The sequence below is a fragment of the Chenopodium album genome, chromosome 8 (genome assembly GCF_948465745.1).
Source record: "Chenopodium album chromosome 8, dcCheAlbu1.1, whole genome shotgun sequence".
NCBI lineage: Eukaryota > Viridiplantae > Streptophyta > Magnoliopsida > Caryophyllales > Amaranthaceae > Chenopodium > Chenopodium album.
In genome coordinates, this window is record NC_137841.1 from 2,088,890 (window position 1) to 2,102,669 (window position 13,780).

General features: G+C 32.7%; 3 protein-coding genes across 4 annotated transcripts; 2 read left to right on the forward strand and 1 right to left on the reverse strand.

Moving 5' to 3' along the window:
• The first annotated feature begins 432 nt into the window (after positions 1-432).
• Positions 433-2,776, forward strand: LOC145555611 (polyadenylate-binding protein-interacting protein 6-like). Its single transcript, XM_081617352.1, has 3 exons — positions 433-629; positions 1,705-2,068; positions 2,218-2,776. Exons 2-3 carry the CDS (start codon positions 1,727-1,729, stop codon positions 2,362-2,364), a joined length of 489 nt encoding a protein of 162 aa, XP_081473478.1. The 5' UTR covers positions 433-629; positions 1,705-1,726; the 3' UTR covers positions 2,365-2,776.
• A 997-nt stretch (positions 2,777-3,773) lies between these two features.
• On the forward strand, positions 3,774-4,668 carry LOC145641543 (uncharacterized). The gene is made up of 2 exons (XM_081692379.1): positions 3,774-3,968; positions 4,247-4,668. The coding sequence occupies exons 1-2, from the start codon at positions 3,863-3,865 to the stop codon at positions 4,471-4,473; spliced, it is 333 nt and encodes a 110-aa protein (XP_081548505.1). The 5' UTR covers positions 3,774-3,862; the 3' UTR covers positions 4,474-4,668.
• Positions 4,669-5,127: 459 nt separating this feature from the next.
• LOC145641544 (RNA polymerase sigma factor sigA-like) lies at positions 5,128-10,448 on the reverse strand. 2 transcript variants are annotated; one of them, XM_081692381.1, is made up of 10 exons: positions 10,252-10,448; positions 8,524-9,183; positions 7,928-8,126; positions 7,734-7,826; positions 7,235-7,363; positions 6,933-6,986; positions 6,759-6,836; positions 6,340-6,402; positions 5,741-5,853; positions 5,128-5,527 (listed from the first exon to the last, which is right to left on the reverse strand). In XM_081692381.1, exons 2-10 carry the CDS (start codon positions 9,174-9,176, stop codon positions 5,419-5,421), a joined length of 1,491 nt encoding a protein of 496 aa, XP_081548507.1. In that variant the 5' UTR covers positions 9,177-9,183; positions 10,252-10,448; the 3' UTR covers positions 5,128-5,418. The 2 variants fall into 2 exon arrangements, with proteins under 2 accessions (XP_081548507.1, XP_081548506.1); XM_081692380.1 differs by having other exon boundaries at positions 8,524-9,262; positions 10,252-10,446.
• Positions 10,449-13,780: the final 3,332 nt, after the last annotated feature.

Sequence of the window (13,780 nt, forward strand, 5' to 3'; positions counted from 1 at the left end):
TCAAAATAAAAATATATACAATTAATTTCTATTTTTAAAGTTACATACAATTTGGGAAGAAAAAAAAAGTTTATAAAATTCAATCCAAATAAAAATTTTAACCAGTGCATTACACATTTACACGGATAAAATCTAGCTCATTACCAGATATGGAAATAAAAATAACATAAAACAAAATTTCTACCTAAAAATATCACATCGAAACAACGTAAAATCGTAAAACTATCTCACACAAAACTTTTACGCTTTTTTAAATTTTATTTGGGGTATGTTGCTGGTGTTATGTTGAGGTGGTTGCCAAATGCCAATAATTGTAACAATACATGACATCCACATCATGCTAATAAAATGGATTAGTGGTTGGTTAATAAAATTATGTAATTAAAATTAAATGGTGGTAAAAATAATAAAATGGTGTAGTAGCCAAACGGTTACCATTATTCTCAGAATCTACCCCTTTATAAATTTGCGGAGTACGAGAATTCCAGAAATTAAAGTAGCTTCATTATTCTCTTTCTCTCTCTTGAAGACCTTCGCACCTTTTCATCTTCGATCATCAATCGTAATCATTTCTAGGGTTTCTTTGTTTTTCTCTTCGATCGATCAATCAATCAATTAATCGAATTATTGTGAGTACTTTTCTCTTTTCTTTGATGTATATCTTTTATCGTTGATCATTATTCTTTTGATCATCTTTCTTTTGAACTATCTTTGTTTTGATTAACGATTGGCTTTGAAATGATGAGTTTTTTTTTTTATTAATGTAATTTTTTTCTATTATTATTGATTATTTTTGTTATTTTGATGTTTGTTTGATTGTATGAATGATTTTTCGTTGTTTGATCACTATTTCTGCCTTTTGTTGCTTTTGATTGTCGATAAATTGTTGATTGTATCTTTATTTTGCGATTGACTGTGTTGATTTTGACTGGAAATGAGCTATTCTGCTGAGTTATTGAGTTAATTTTATGTTGCCCTAATTTATGTTGGTGAGAAACAGATTAATTTTGGGAATTTAAAGCTAGGTTAAATTTGGTATGAGTATGTTAATATTTTTCGTGGAGTAGCTAGTATATGCTTAATACTTGCTACCTAATGAATACCTACTTTTTAGCTGGAATGGCACCATTGTTCTGTTTTTGACATTCTGGGGAATATTACTTGCTTAAAGAAAATATGGCCTGTGTGCTGACTTGTTTTGGTATTTGGTATCCACTCGAATGTTGTCGTGGCGGTTTGATTACTCGTGGCCTTTGTGCTTGATTATGTATGTTACGGGGCTCGTTTCAGAAGTTTACTGCTCTTTCTAATCCAAGAAACAAGCTGCTTAAGTTGATTTTTGTTGCTTTGGACATGATTAGAAATTGGAACTCTGGAAAGTTGAAAGTACATTCTTATTGTATAGTGGCATTTAGTATTGCATTTTTAAGATATGATAAACGATACTACATTGATGTTTAAGGGTGATATTTCATGTTGCGTTGATAATCTTGATATTGTAGAACGACTTGTGTTATGGATCAAAAGAAATGTGTCATAGGGATTTTATCTTGTCATGTTGACTATTCTGCTCTGTATTGTTGAATGGGTATAACAGATTTTAAAAGTCATAACAAAATTGCATATTTCTTTTCTGCAGAAATGGAAGTTTGAAATTAAGTGTAAGTGGTCTTGGTTGATGTGTTTTATTTGCTTTTACTGCAGCATTTTCCTGCAAGTCGCCATAATGAAATCAAGCACATCGTCTTTGAATCCAAACGCTGCTTCATATGTACCAATCTCCAAGAGAGAGGTAAATGAGCATAAAGACCCTAAGACCCTTCCGAATGCTGTTAGTGTAGTTGGTCTCCCTGCTAAGGATGACAACAAGTTGAAGAATGCTGCTGATGGTGTATCTTCCGAATATTCTCAGGAAACAGACATCAAATTCATGGATGAAGAGTCTGAAATGGATCTAGCTTATCTACAAATGATGTTTCCTGGTGTTTCTGATCAGTCTGTTGCCGATGTCTATTATGTTAATAGCGGTGACCTAGATTCTGCAGTTGACATGCTGACCCATTTAGAGGTATTTCTCTTGTTTTTACTTGTATTATTATTACAGTTCTCTGTTACTTCATTAGATAAATTTGAAAAAATTTGATTGCATTACAACAGATCAATACAAGCATTTCTCAGCCTATTAATAACTTTGGTCCCTGCTCTATCTATATACAGGCTGTTGATAATATTCCTGATTCTTTGAATATCAAACACCCCGAGGCACCTGCTTCTTCGAGTGAGTACTCATCTGCAAAGGGTGTAATTGCGACAGGTGAATCTAGCAGCTCTGCCCGTCCATCTGATTTAGCTGTTGCTACCTGATCGTTCTCTCTGCAAATCAATTTACAACAGCAAAACTTAGTTACATTGATATCTGTGAATAGAGTGGGTATATGTGTGATAATTTGTTTACTGGGAGAACACTGGTGCCCTTTATGTTTTTAGTTGTATAGCTTTTCTTCAAACAAGAACATATTTGTTCTTTAGGAGAGTCATTGCTAGTTGGTTTTACTGGTCTATTGGCTGTTTGTCTGAAAAAAATTGCAGCAAACTTTTTAACTTAGGTTAAATCTCAGCTTGTCCTTCAATGATAGTGATCTTTTCCGATTGTGTGGGCTTAGGAGCTCCACAGCAATTGGCAGAGATTGCTTTTTATCAAGAGTTTGAAATGTAGGAATGTCTGTGATGCTCATATCGAGTTACAAGATGTAGCAAGTGTTTCTTGGTCTCATAATTTGGAAGATCGATTTTGCAAGAACTGTATGATGTTTGCTTTCAGCTTTGGTACTGATTAGCAATTTGGCTCCTTGGCCGTCTTTGTAATTTGGTCAAATCCCAAGTGAAATTGGGGCATGTTTGAATATGCATTTCTTGCTTAACAGTGAAAAATCTTTTTCTATGAGTTTGAGTGTGGTAAACTTTCCTCTACATACATCATCCTTTTTTACTCACCTTTTTTTTTTTTGGTAGATTTTCTATCTATAAAAACAAAAAACAAAAAAAGGGTAAGCTTGATTCTAAAAATGGTGAATTTTCGGGTTTTCTATGGTGTATACAAATCAAAATGAACTATGACAATTTGACATTGTTGGGTCATTTTGTATAGTATCAGTCTGAAACCTAAGGAATTTTTTGTACTTAATCCAATTTGGTAAATATAAGTGGGTACAAAATGTACGACTGTATCATATATATAGCCGACGACTGTATCATAAATTCATAAGTGGGTCTTAATATTATCGGACTATATATAACAGTATAGCACAATGGCCCATCATTTCTATGTATAAAATCTATAAATACATTTATGGACTAATCAAATCTATAAATACATTTATGGACTAATCAAATTAATTACGCGAGTATGGAGTACAAAGCATAAAGCTTTAATATCTTTTGTTTGAAGTACAAAAACACAAGATTTGTATAAGATTGACGATTAAGATTTTACTTTCCATATCAAAGGTCACGTGTTTAATTCTTGTAACGAGATAATTGGATAACATATAACATAACAATGTATCATAACAACGTCCTTTAGTATTATACAATGCTTGTATAGATAATTTAATTTATCCCCTATTGTTACTGACAAAAATAATTATTGTCCTAAATTTCATCACATTTAAATAACCAACTGTATTATTCAGACATCCCATTCCTTGCTCATATGGCTCCCGACTTCCTGTCTTTCCCACCCCATGCATATTTGTCTATAAAAGGAACCAAAAGTAGCTTCATATATTTGCATCCACAACAATCTCTTCTTCATATACACCCTTCATTGTTTTAGAGATCGAGATCGAACTAAGAGTTAAGTATGGCTTCGAAAACTTTACTTGTGCTATGCATTGTGGCTGTTGTTTTCGCGATTGCTTATGCTGGGGAAGCAGCCCGAGAGATGGCTGTGGACTCTAACAATGCTGGTGAGTTTTTATGTATTTTGTTTACATGCTCGTCTATTCAATCTGTCAGTTTTTAATAATATAGTCACGTTGATAGTGTAATTTGAACTAGTAACGTGACAACTAAATCTTGACATATTGTGATATTTTTCACACAAATATCTTAAATTAAGTGGTTATTATATTCAAAATATATTCCTTTTTCTTATGGATTGGGCTTTGTTTATTTGTGAATTAGTAACGTGACAATTAAATCTTTTTTGTAAGTTTATGTTAATGCTTTAAAAATGGTCATGTAGCTCACAACAAGGCCAACGGCATAGAAGATGCCAAATACGGTTACCCTGGCCGAGGTGGATACCCTGGCCAGGGCGGTGGAGGATACCCTGGCCAGGGCGGTGGAGGATATCCTGGCCATGGTGGTGGAGGAGGATATCCTGGTCGCCGTGACAGCTGCCGATATGGTTGCTGCGGTCGTCGTGACTACAACGGTGTCTGCCAAAGGTGCTGCCCTCATCCTGTCTAAGCTAGGATGCTGTTGATCCTCAAGATGAAGCCAAGCCACAGGACTAAAACTTTAACTAGCTTTCAAGTGTACGTTCGTTACAAATAAAAAGCTTGATATGTAATGTAGTAATGTTATTACGTTGCCTAGCCAACTATCGTGTTAAATGTTCATGTAATCGGGCCGTTTTTAATTTTTATGTAATTGTTTTTAAAATTTTGCGATTTTTCCCTATATGAAAAAAAATTAGTGTATGTACCAAGGATCAAACTACAACAGTTAAACAGAAAGTCTTGGTGGAGACCTTCTCAGGCTAATTTATGAGCGGACCTAGATGAGACTGTTTCACACTAACGTATTGTGTGACATCAAAAATTGAAACTCAAAGCTTTAAAGAAAGTACTGCGTAAGAAGTCACCCCAATCTCACAATATACAGCTTCACAATAAGTAGTTCAGAGACTTTCACAGTAGGCTTTATTAGGCCTTAAGATATCAGACACTTCCCTTAATACCGGGATAATTACTACTCCCTTCGTCCCTTAATACAATGCCAGGCATTGTATTAAGGGACGGAGGGAGTACAAAATAGCATATCCAGATGCAAAAACATACAAGTATCAAACCATCTTTGTATCAAGATAAGAAAAGGGTAGAATGTATATAATCATATATATATATAATATGCTTCTATTGTATTAGGAAAAAAGATCTTGTATTAATACAGAAGGCATAAGTAGTTGTGCAGTGACCCCCTTACATACAACTATACATTATACAACAATCTTGTTGAATCTCAGAAACAGTGGATAAATTGTCTTGAGAATAGGAAGTGTTCAAGTGTAGGCCTCCCCTGACGAAAAACTTCAACTTACTGTAAGAAGTGAATGTGATGTTCATTTCTGTTATATACTTCATATATATACAGTCGATAAGATCTACAATAGACTACGAATTGTATGCCATACTAGTGTTTCACCAACAAGGCATCCATCCTTCTCTTTCTTGCAGCAAGTTTTAGTTTCTCCAACGCGACTAATCCAACCTGCCGGACTCTTTCTCTTGACAAACCAATCCTGAAACAGAACATATGCCAAGTAAATTAGCAATTGAAATCAAGTTATGTATGGAATTAAGAAAAAAGATGAGATATAGAAGTTGGGATTGAGCCTAAATAACATACTCCCTCCGGCCCAGTTGATAGTTAACATAAGAGAGACACAAAGATTGAAGAATACAAAGCCTAAAACTCTGAATCGAGGAGGGAGAGTTAACATATTCCACCTCACCTTTTGCTAATTTCTTCCCAAGTCAGAGATTTTTCATCCAGGCCATAATAAAGACGTATTATAGCTTTCTCTCGTTGCCTGAGTGTGGTGTCTATAAGATTGCTTACGTCTTGCTGAAAAGAAGAGAATTCATTTTGTTAATAACTATGAAAAATGGAAGTATACATCTCAATGATCTTATGAAGAGATTTTAGAAGTCATTTTGTTAACTACAGATTGTTTTAGATAGCTTTCTGAAATCCTGATTAGTGATTACCATCATTCCATCAAATAAACTGTTCAAAATATAAATAAACTGGAAGAATTCTCATTGATGAACAGGTCAAATAAACTGTTCAAAATGTAAATAAGTGTTCAGCATTTGCTCTTCATTCTCAAATGTAGTTAACCAAGACACAGTTATCCTTTGCCTTCATCATTTCTTTTTAAAGTAGATGAAATGATGAGTTAGAACAAAGGAAATTAGGAAAAGCTAGTAAGTCAAACCCAAAGTTTAGGATTGATCAATTAGAGGTGATGCCATTAAGACTATTGTAAACATAAGAAGGACAAATAGGTCTTTCAGAAACAACACACATTGTCAGATTTGATGTCAATACCTTGAGTGTCCATTCATCTACACCGTGCCACGGGTTATTCTCGAGACGATTATCCGCAATATACTGACAGCGAAGGAAAACAGTTTGTTAAGATGACTACAATATATCAATCAAGAAAAAGTAAAAACTGACTTCTCTAAGGATCAAACTCTTCAACTAAATTTTAATACAGTTAAAAAAAAAAAAAAGCAGTCTTAATTGGTAAAAATCAATTTTCATATGTGAAAATGAGTAATTATATGTAACAAGACTAACAGCTAACAAAAACACTAGTGAATAAGTGAAAAATCAGATTTAAATAAAATTCGGTTTAATGGAAAAAAAAAAAAAAAAAAAAAAAAATCAGTAAAGAAAATCAATTGAATATATTGGGGTCTAATCAAAGAGAATGACTGCATCGTTTATCTGAATATACTTACACTATGATAAGTCTCTCCTGGGAGTCCATTCAAAGAAGGGAAGGCTTCCCTGTCCAGTGACAAGACAGATCTGACAGCCTGCACCAATTATAAGTAACAATAAGAACAAGGACAAGAAAAATACCACATTACATGCCTTCTATTTTTAATCACAGCAAACCGATTTTTACTAACCTCTGTAGCATTCTGAACTTTTTTATGAGTTAAGTTTAAAGATTCGGCAATTTTCTGCAAAAAGTTCAGAAAGTTAGCACAATGTATAACAGAAAATAAAAACTCAATGAGTAACAAGTGTTCTTTGCAAAAAAATGAGTTTAAAATGGTTACAAGTTAAAATTAGTAAACATAAGGGATTCTTTTCAAGTTGTATTCTTCTAATTATAAAGAGAAGTATCCTGGGAACAAGTGCTGATATATACCGAAACTACAAAAAATATTCCAAACATTCTTCATCACATAAAAGGAGAAGAACTTACATCAATTGATGGATCTATCCCTTTCTCTTCAAGTTTATTTTTTGCACTGCGAATTAAGCTTAGTCTTTCATGGAGATGAGTAGGTAACCTCAAAGTTCTTGAATTTTCCACCAGTGCTCTGGAAACACCCTGAAAAAGAAGTCAAACCTTAGAGTTAAACCAGGAGGCGAAGATAAACATAGCCAGTAAATCCTGCAGAAGAAATGAAAGATAGATAGTACAGCTTCTTTGATTAACTATATCTTGAAGTCGGTATTAAAGTGATTATAGAGGTATTCAAGTGTATAATATACAATTGAATCCATCAGAATTCTGTATTACTTCTGTACAAGTAGTTAAATAGATATTTGTATTCCAGGATAAACAGGAAAAATCAACACGTGTACTAAATTATCCTCCATCAACTTCCATCACAAAAAACAGATTATCTTATTCTCCGAAGAACAGCATAATAAGGGTTGGAGAACTACATAGCAACTAACATGAGTAATCCACTTACTTGACGTATCCACCAGTAAACATATGTTGAAATTTTGAACCCTTTGGAGGAATCAAACTTCTCAATTCCACGGAGTAGTCCAATCAATCCACCCTAAATTGAATTTTTGATCAATATCAAATGACTGCCGATGATGTACTAAATGAAGCATTAGATAAGAAAAATCCTGATCTAAGTTCATGAGAGAAACTCACCTGTACAAGGTCAGCCATGTCAGCACCCATGTTCTCATACTTTTGAGCAATTGACATGACCAAGCGTACATTGCTCATAGCCAATTTTTCTCTGGCCAGCGAACACTCAATTAGTTTGGATCTTACTTCAGCACGGTTCATCCTTAAGGAATTCGCAAGTTGCTCATCAGAAGGTTCACACCCTAGTTTCTCTTTCAATCTGAAAGACAGTTGAAAGATTACCATATAAATTTCAAAATTCAGTGGAAAAGTCGCAGCATAGATGACATGAAAAAACTACTGTTGCAAGCAGCAACAATGACCCCCTAGCTAATTGCTAATATAGACTGTTCTGAAAATAACTAAGGATACAATTTTTTATCATAACATTCATTGACATTTATATTTATCTCAAACTGAGACATGAACAACATTCAAGAAATAATAGTTACAAACAGTACACTTCAAAAGGAAATGCCAAGCTTTTCCAAGCCTAGCTAAATGTGAGTTGGAACAATGAGCAATGTATTTAGCCATCTCAAGAAATATATTGTGAATAGTTTGTAAAACTATAGTCCATAAAAAATCGTACAACTAGTGGTAGAAACATTAGCTACCTTGCTTTATGCTCCTCCAAGGATCGACCAGCTTCAATCTTTCGAGATAAATTCACAACTTGGGAATGAGTCAGCAATACATCATTTGTCATACCTCTCACATACCCTATCGAACGATTTTGGAGAAGCTCAGGGCTTACAGTAGTCACTAGAGGCTTCTCTTTCTTGCTTTCTTTTGTGGATATCTTCTTTCCCTGACTTCTCTTCCTAGCATTTATCCTTCGTACTCGAGCTGGGGTTCCTGATGATGTGACACGTGATTCCTTAGAATTATTCTCCCTAAGCACATCATTCATACCAGTGCGTTCAAAGGATAACTCCAACTGCTTTTCAAGCATAGACTTTTGAAGCAAAAGGAGAGCTTCCAGTGGAGTTTCAGGATCCAAAGTCTCCTCTTCTACAGGAGAAGATCTTGAAATCCATGGTTCGGTAATTGGAGGAATTGTAGCACCATCTACACATTCTTTAAGAGCCTTGACTGATGATCCTCGGAGATTAAAATTAGCTTTTGCAACAATCACATTCTTTGAGGAAGAAATCTGATGCGGTTCCCCAGTAGTACAAGAGAGCCTTTCGGTGAGATCAGAATAATAGAAAGAGGAGCTCAAAAGCCCTTTGCCAGCACTAAGCCCAACGACAGCAGCCGTGGCCATCTTAAGCCTGAACATGCAACACCATCAGAACATGGACTGCACAACTCCAAAGCTCAAGTGAATCACTTTGTTCCAAGGGATTTCCCCTACAATGTGCCCCAGGTCTCTTCGTTAGCCTTCTCTTCATATTTTTTATTCCTCCACTTTTTACTTTCTAATGTGGGGAGGGGTAGAGAGTGATACAGAATAGAATAGTACAACATGCAGCAACAACACCACAATCACAACCGCAATGCATAGACAAAATCACAGCCAATACAACCAATTAAGGTAGAGTGCAAATCTGAAAGAACACGGTTTAACTATCCTTTTCAAAAAAACATGAAAACTTAGCACTAATCCCATCAACAATACTGCTTCTTCAATCATACAAATTGTTTACTCCCAAATTATGACTCCTTCCAACACTTGAAAGTTAATTAACTAGTAGATTTTTCTGCCTGTAGTAGTGTAGTACCTTGTATTCTTGTAATGCCTTTTAGGTTAATTACACTTTCTTGAATTGGAACAAAATGAGCAGCAAATTTTCATAATTTCATTTTCCCACAATCAATTTCTAATGATCAATCTATATGTTTACAACAGATTTGGCCAATTCAACCTTGATCCTAACTCGAAAATTTTCGGGGTTTTCGGGTTTAGTAACTTTTTTTTATCATTTCGAGTTAATAGTCTTCTACTTTCAGGTGAATTTTACTCATCCTAGAGTGGATTTTTGACATCAAATTAGATTAATAAACAAAGAAACAACTTTAGGCTCTATTCAAATAAAATTATGCAAGAATATAACTTAAAAAAATACTTCTGAAAACTACCAAAACTGCTAAACAATCATCAAGAATTTAAACAACACATTTCAGAATCAACCCAGAATTTCCAACAAACCAAATTCAAATTAATGCAGCAAATTTTCAATTTTTCTTTAATGGGTACTTCACAATCAACCAACAAATCAATATACATATTGCAATTGAAAAACCAGTAAACATTAAATTGTAACCAGCAAAAAAAAAAACAAAAAACCAACAAATTTAAAAGGGTAAATAAATTATCGTATGATCACTTAAACTTTTACCTTGTATTTGAGAGTGTATCAAGATTCAGTTTATTGGAAGCTTAACAAAATTCAATAACAGTGTGTCCACAGTTTAGAGATAGAAGAGAGAGAGTGTATGTAAGAGTAATGGTTTGATAACGGTTTATTGAGCATAAGAAGAAGATTGAGATTATTTTATGTGTGTTTTTTGTTGTATTTTCTCTTTATTTTCTGTGGTTGAGGTTGTCCACGTTTATGGGGTATCAAAGGTTTGTGTGGGGGATAAAATGAGTTTATCAACTTAATACACAAATGTACCTTCTAGTGTGCGACTCGAATGGAAAATGTCGTTTTATTTTTAATTTTAAAGTAATTTTAAAGTGTAAAATTATAGTAATTATTTTATGGATGCGGTTAAGATAGTTTGAAACTTATCTCTTTTATAATTTACATTGGGTTAAGGATTTTGATATCGATGGGGTAAAAAAGAGAAATTAATATCCCAACTGTAACATGAATTAGATTGATGGTTTTTGGCACACAACTTCTCTAATTTGCCCTATCCAATAGTGTTATTCACGATTTAAATGAAAATTTTGAACTCCGTGTAGCAAAGAACTATATAGTTAAAGCAAGTATGTGCTAATGCCACGGCATTAAAGATGCCCTAGCAACTTAGCTATAGTATATCCACTAATTACAACAATTGCAATATTGTGAAATCATGAAAGAGCGTACCAAGAAAACATGTATATGTTATATCAAGCCATTAATGCCCCATTGATATCGTCTACGAAGTATATATTACGTATTGTTTTGATTATTAACTATAAAATTTTATAATGTTTGAATCGATTTATTACTCTAGTAGAAAGATAAAGCTTTAAAAAATATATATATACGTACGAAAAGTAAAATAATTGAAAGAACAAAGAGAGTAACTAATTCCTTATATAAACAATTACTCCATATTATTTTAGATTTTAGTAACATGATCAAGAAACAATAGAATTGATAAATATAATTAGAGCTAAGTGGTAAAAAAGTAAATAAAATAAAAATAAAATAAAATAAATAAAAAGGTTACTTAGAAATTAATTAAGATGTTTTCTTCAAAAAAAAAGAGAAATTAATTAAGATGTTAATATGAAATGAGGAAAATCTAGATAAATGTAAGTGGCACAAGCTTATTGGCTAAACAAGATATCGGCTCCTGTGTTTGAGTGGTGCATAGCCCGCCAATTTGCACCCATCAACTTCTCTTCTGCCTAGTCACTAATTACTCCAAAAAAAATATATGAAAAAAAATGATAAAAAGCCCAAAATCCAAATGGATTAATGAATTTATGATCCGGCAAAATATATCAAAGCCCATTACATACCGTTGCCAATTAGCCATTTTAAACAATAAAAATCTATAATTTATTAATAAACAATAAATTTATGCCCATTTATACTCTAGCTAATTCGATAAGTACATGTTTTGATTTTTGACACGCTACACTTTAACTATCTATTTATCATAGGTTATGACAATTTTTTTTCTCAATACCAAAGTACCTTATCATAAAAGAAGAATTAAGAAATTAAATCATGCACTTTCGAAGTTTGAACCACTTGTTTTCCCCTTAACTAGATGGAACTTATAAGTTCAACTTTAAGGCAAAAATGTGTGACACAATATTTATGTGAATTGTGAGATATTTGAATTCATTTATTCGCTACTTTCTACATTCGAGACTTTTCAGTAAAGTTGTTTTATATATTTATTTACGGGGTACTTTTTATAGTAGTTACTACATAGCTCATTTATTAGCATGTGGATTTGTTTATTTTAAAATAACATGTGTTGTTGAGTGAAAAAATACATTACTCGGTTAAAAGAAAATATGATAAATTTAATTGAAAATCTAAGAAGAATATGGGACTTTCTTAGTAAGACAATCACACTCACAATCCAAGTGTTTTGACACTAAGATCGTGTGGCACTACCTTGCGTTTTGGTGACAAAAGCGCAAGCCTTTGCGGAACTGGGCTTGTGAGCACAAAACAATACAAATGAGAGTCTGAATCCTAATCAAGGGACATTCTCGTCTTTTGGCAATAGAGTTTGGGAGTACTAATATGCATGCGACGATTAATAAAAGTATAAAAGCGAGGTAACACACACGATAGAGGGGCAAGTGATTATGAGAGGATATCTAATATATAATTGAAGAGTTATTTTTGCAGCACTTAACCATATCACTCCAAACCTCCAACTCTCAATTCTCATGCACTCCTTTTATTTATTTATTTATTTATTTATTTATTTTTAATTTTTTTTATGTGTGTTTAATAAAATAACTTCCAAATAACTGCACGCTTTTCCTAAATATGCATATATCCCGTTCAGTGTTATCCGCTAGTGTTATAAGGGTCATGCGTTTAGTGTTATAAGGGGTTACTTCGTCAATATTATAGGGGTTACTCCAGTCACACTACTTGTCGAAAAAAAAAAAGTGTTGTTGCATAAAAAACATTATGTATATATTTTTTGTTTCGATGATTATTGAATTAATAATAAGGTTAACTGATTTTTATAAATATAAATAAATAACTGGAAGAATTTTAAAAAAGGAAAATAGTGGAACTTATAGTAACGATATTAAAAAAAAAAATAAAAAAAAAAAAAAAAAAAGTGCACACAATTTTGGAAAAAAAATGTGCATATTGTAATATTGTTGTTTTTAAAGAGAAATTGGGTAGTATAATAAAATACTATGTAGGTAGGTTTTTGGGTAGTGTGTGTTATTAGGAAAAATAATAGTGGAAGTTTTGTTTAGAGGGTTTTTTATTTTTATTTTTTTTTATTAGAAACAATTAAATATATAATATAAGAAAAAATATGTTTCAAATAGGGAAGTTGATTTGATGTAGTAACTTAATCCATTTTTTTTAGAGTTATTCTGGTCTGATCTACTTTACAATGCTCTGTTCAAATCTTCTCTATTGAATATTAGTAAACCGCCGACACCTGTTCTGCTCTGCTGAAATATGATATTCATTCACTGCTTTGCTTAAAAAAAATAAATAAATAAAATAAATAAAATAAAATAAAAAAACAGGGATGACTATTATATGCGGGTGGTACTTTGTTAAGGGCTAGAATTGCAAGGATGGAAATTTGGAGTGATGTGAATGAATATTAGAAAAAAAAAAACTCTTAAATTATATATAAGGTGATATGCTGACATCATATGAAAGTTTTGTAGTAGTGGCGTTCAAGTTAGTTGTTACACGATGACCTGGCATAACTACCTAATTTTTAAATATTTTCCCGAAAATTGTGCATCATCATCTTCCTCATGACATTAAAATTATGAAAAAAATTAAAAACATGCTAAATTTTCCTTCTACTATTTCCTCCTGTAATTTCCCTGAAATTTTAAAGTTCCTGTTACTTATTTTTGTAATTTACCCTTCAAAAAGATTAAAACTTTGATTGCAGGATTTATTCAAAGTTTAAAATTTATGCAGAAAATTGAAATATTTCTTAATTGGTTTTTATAAGGAGGAAAAAAATTAA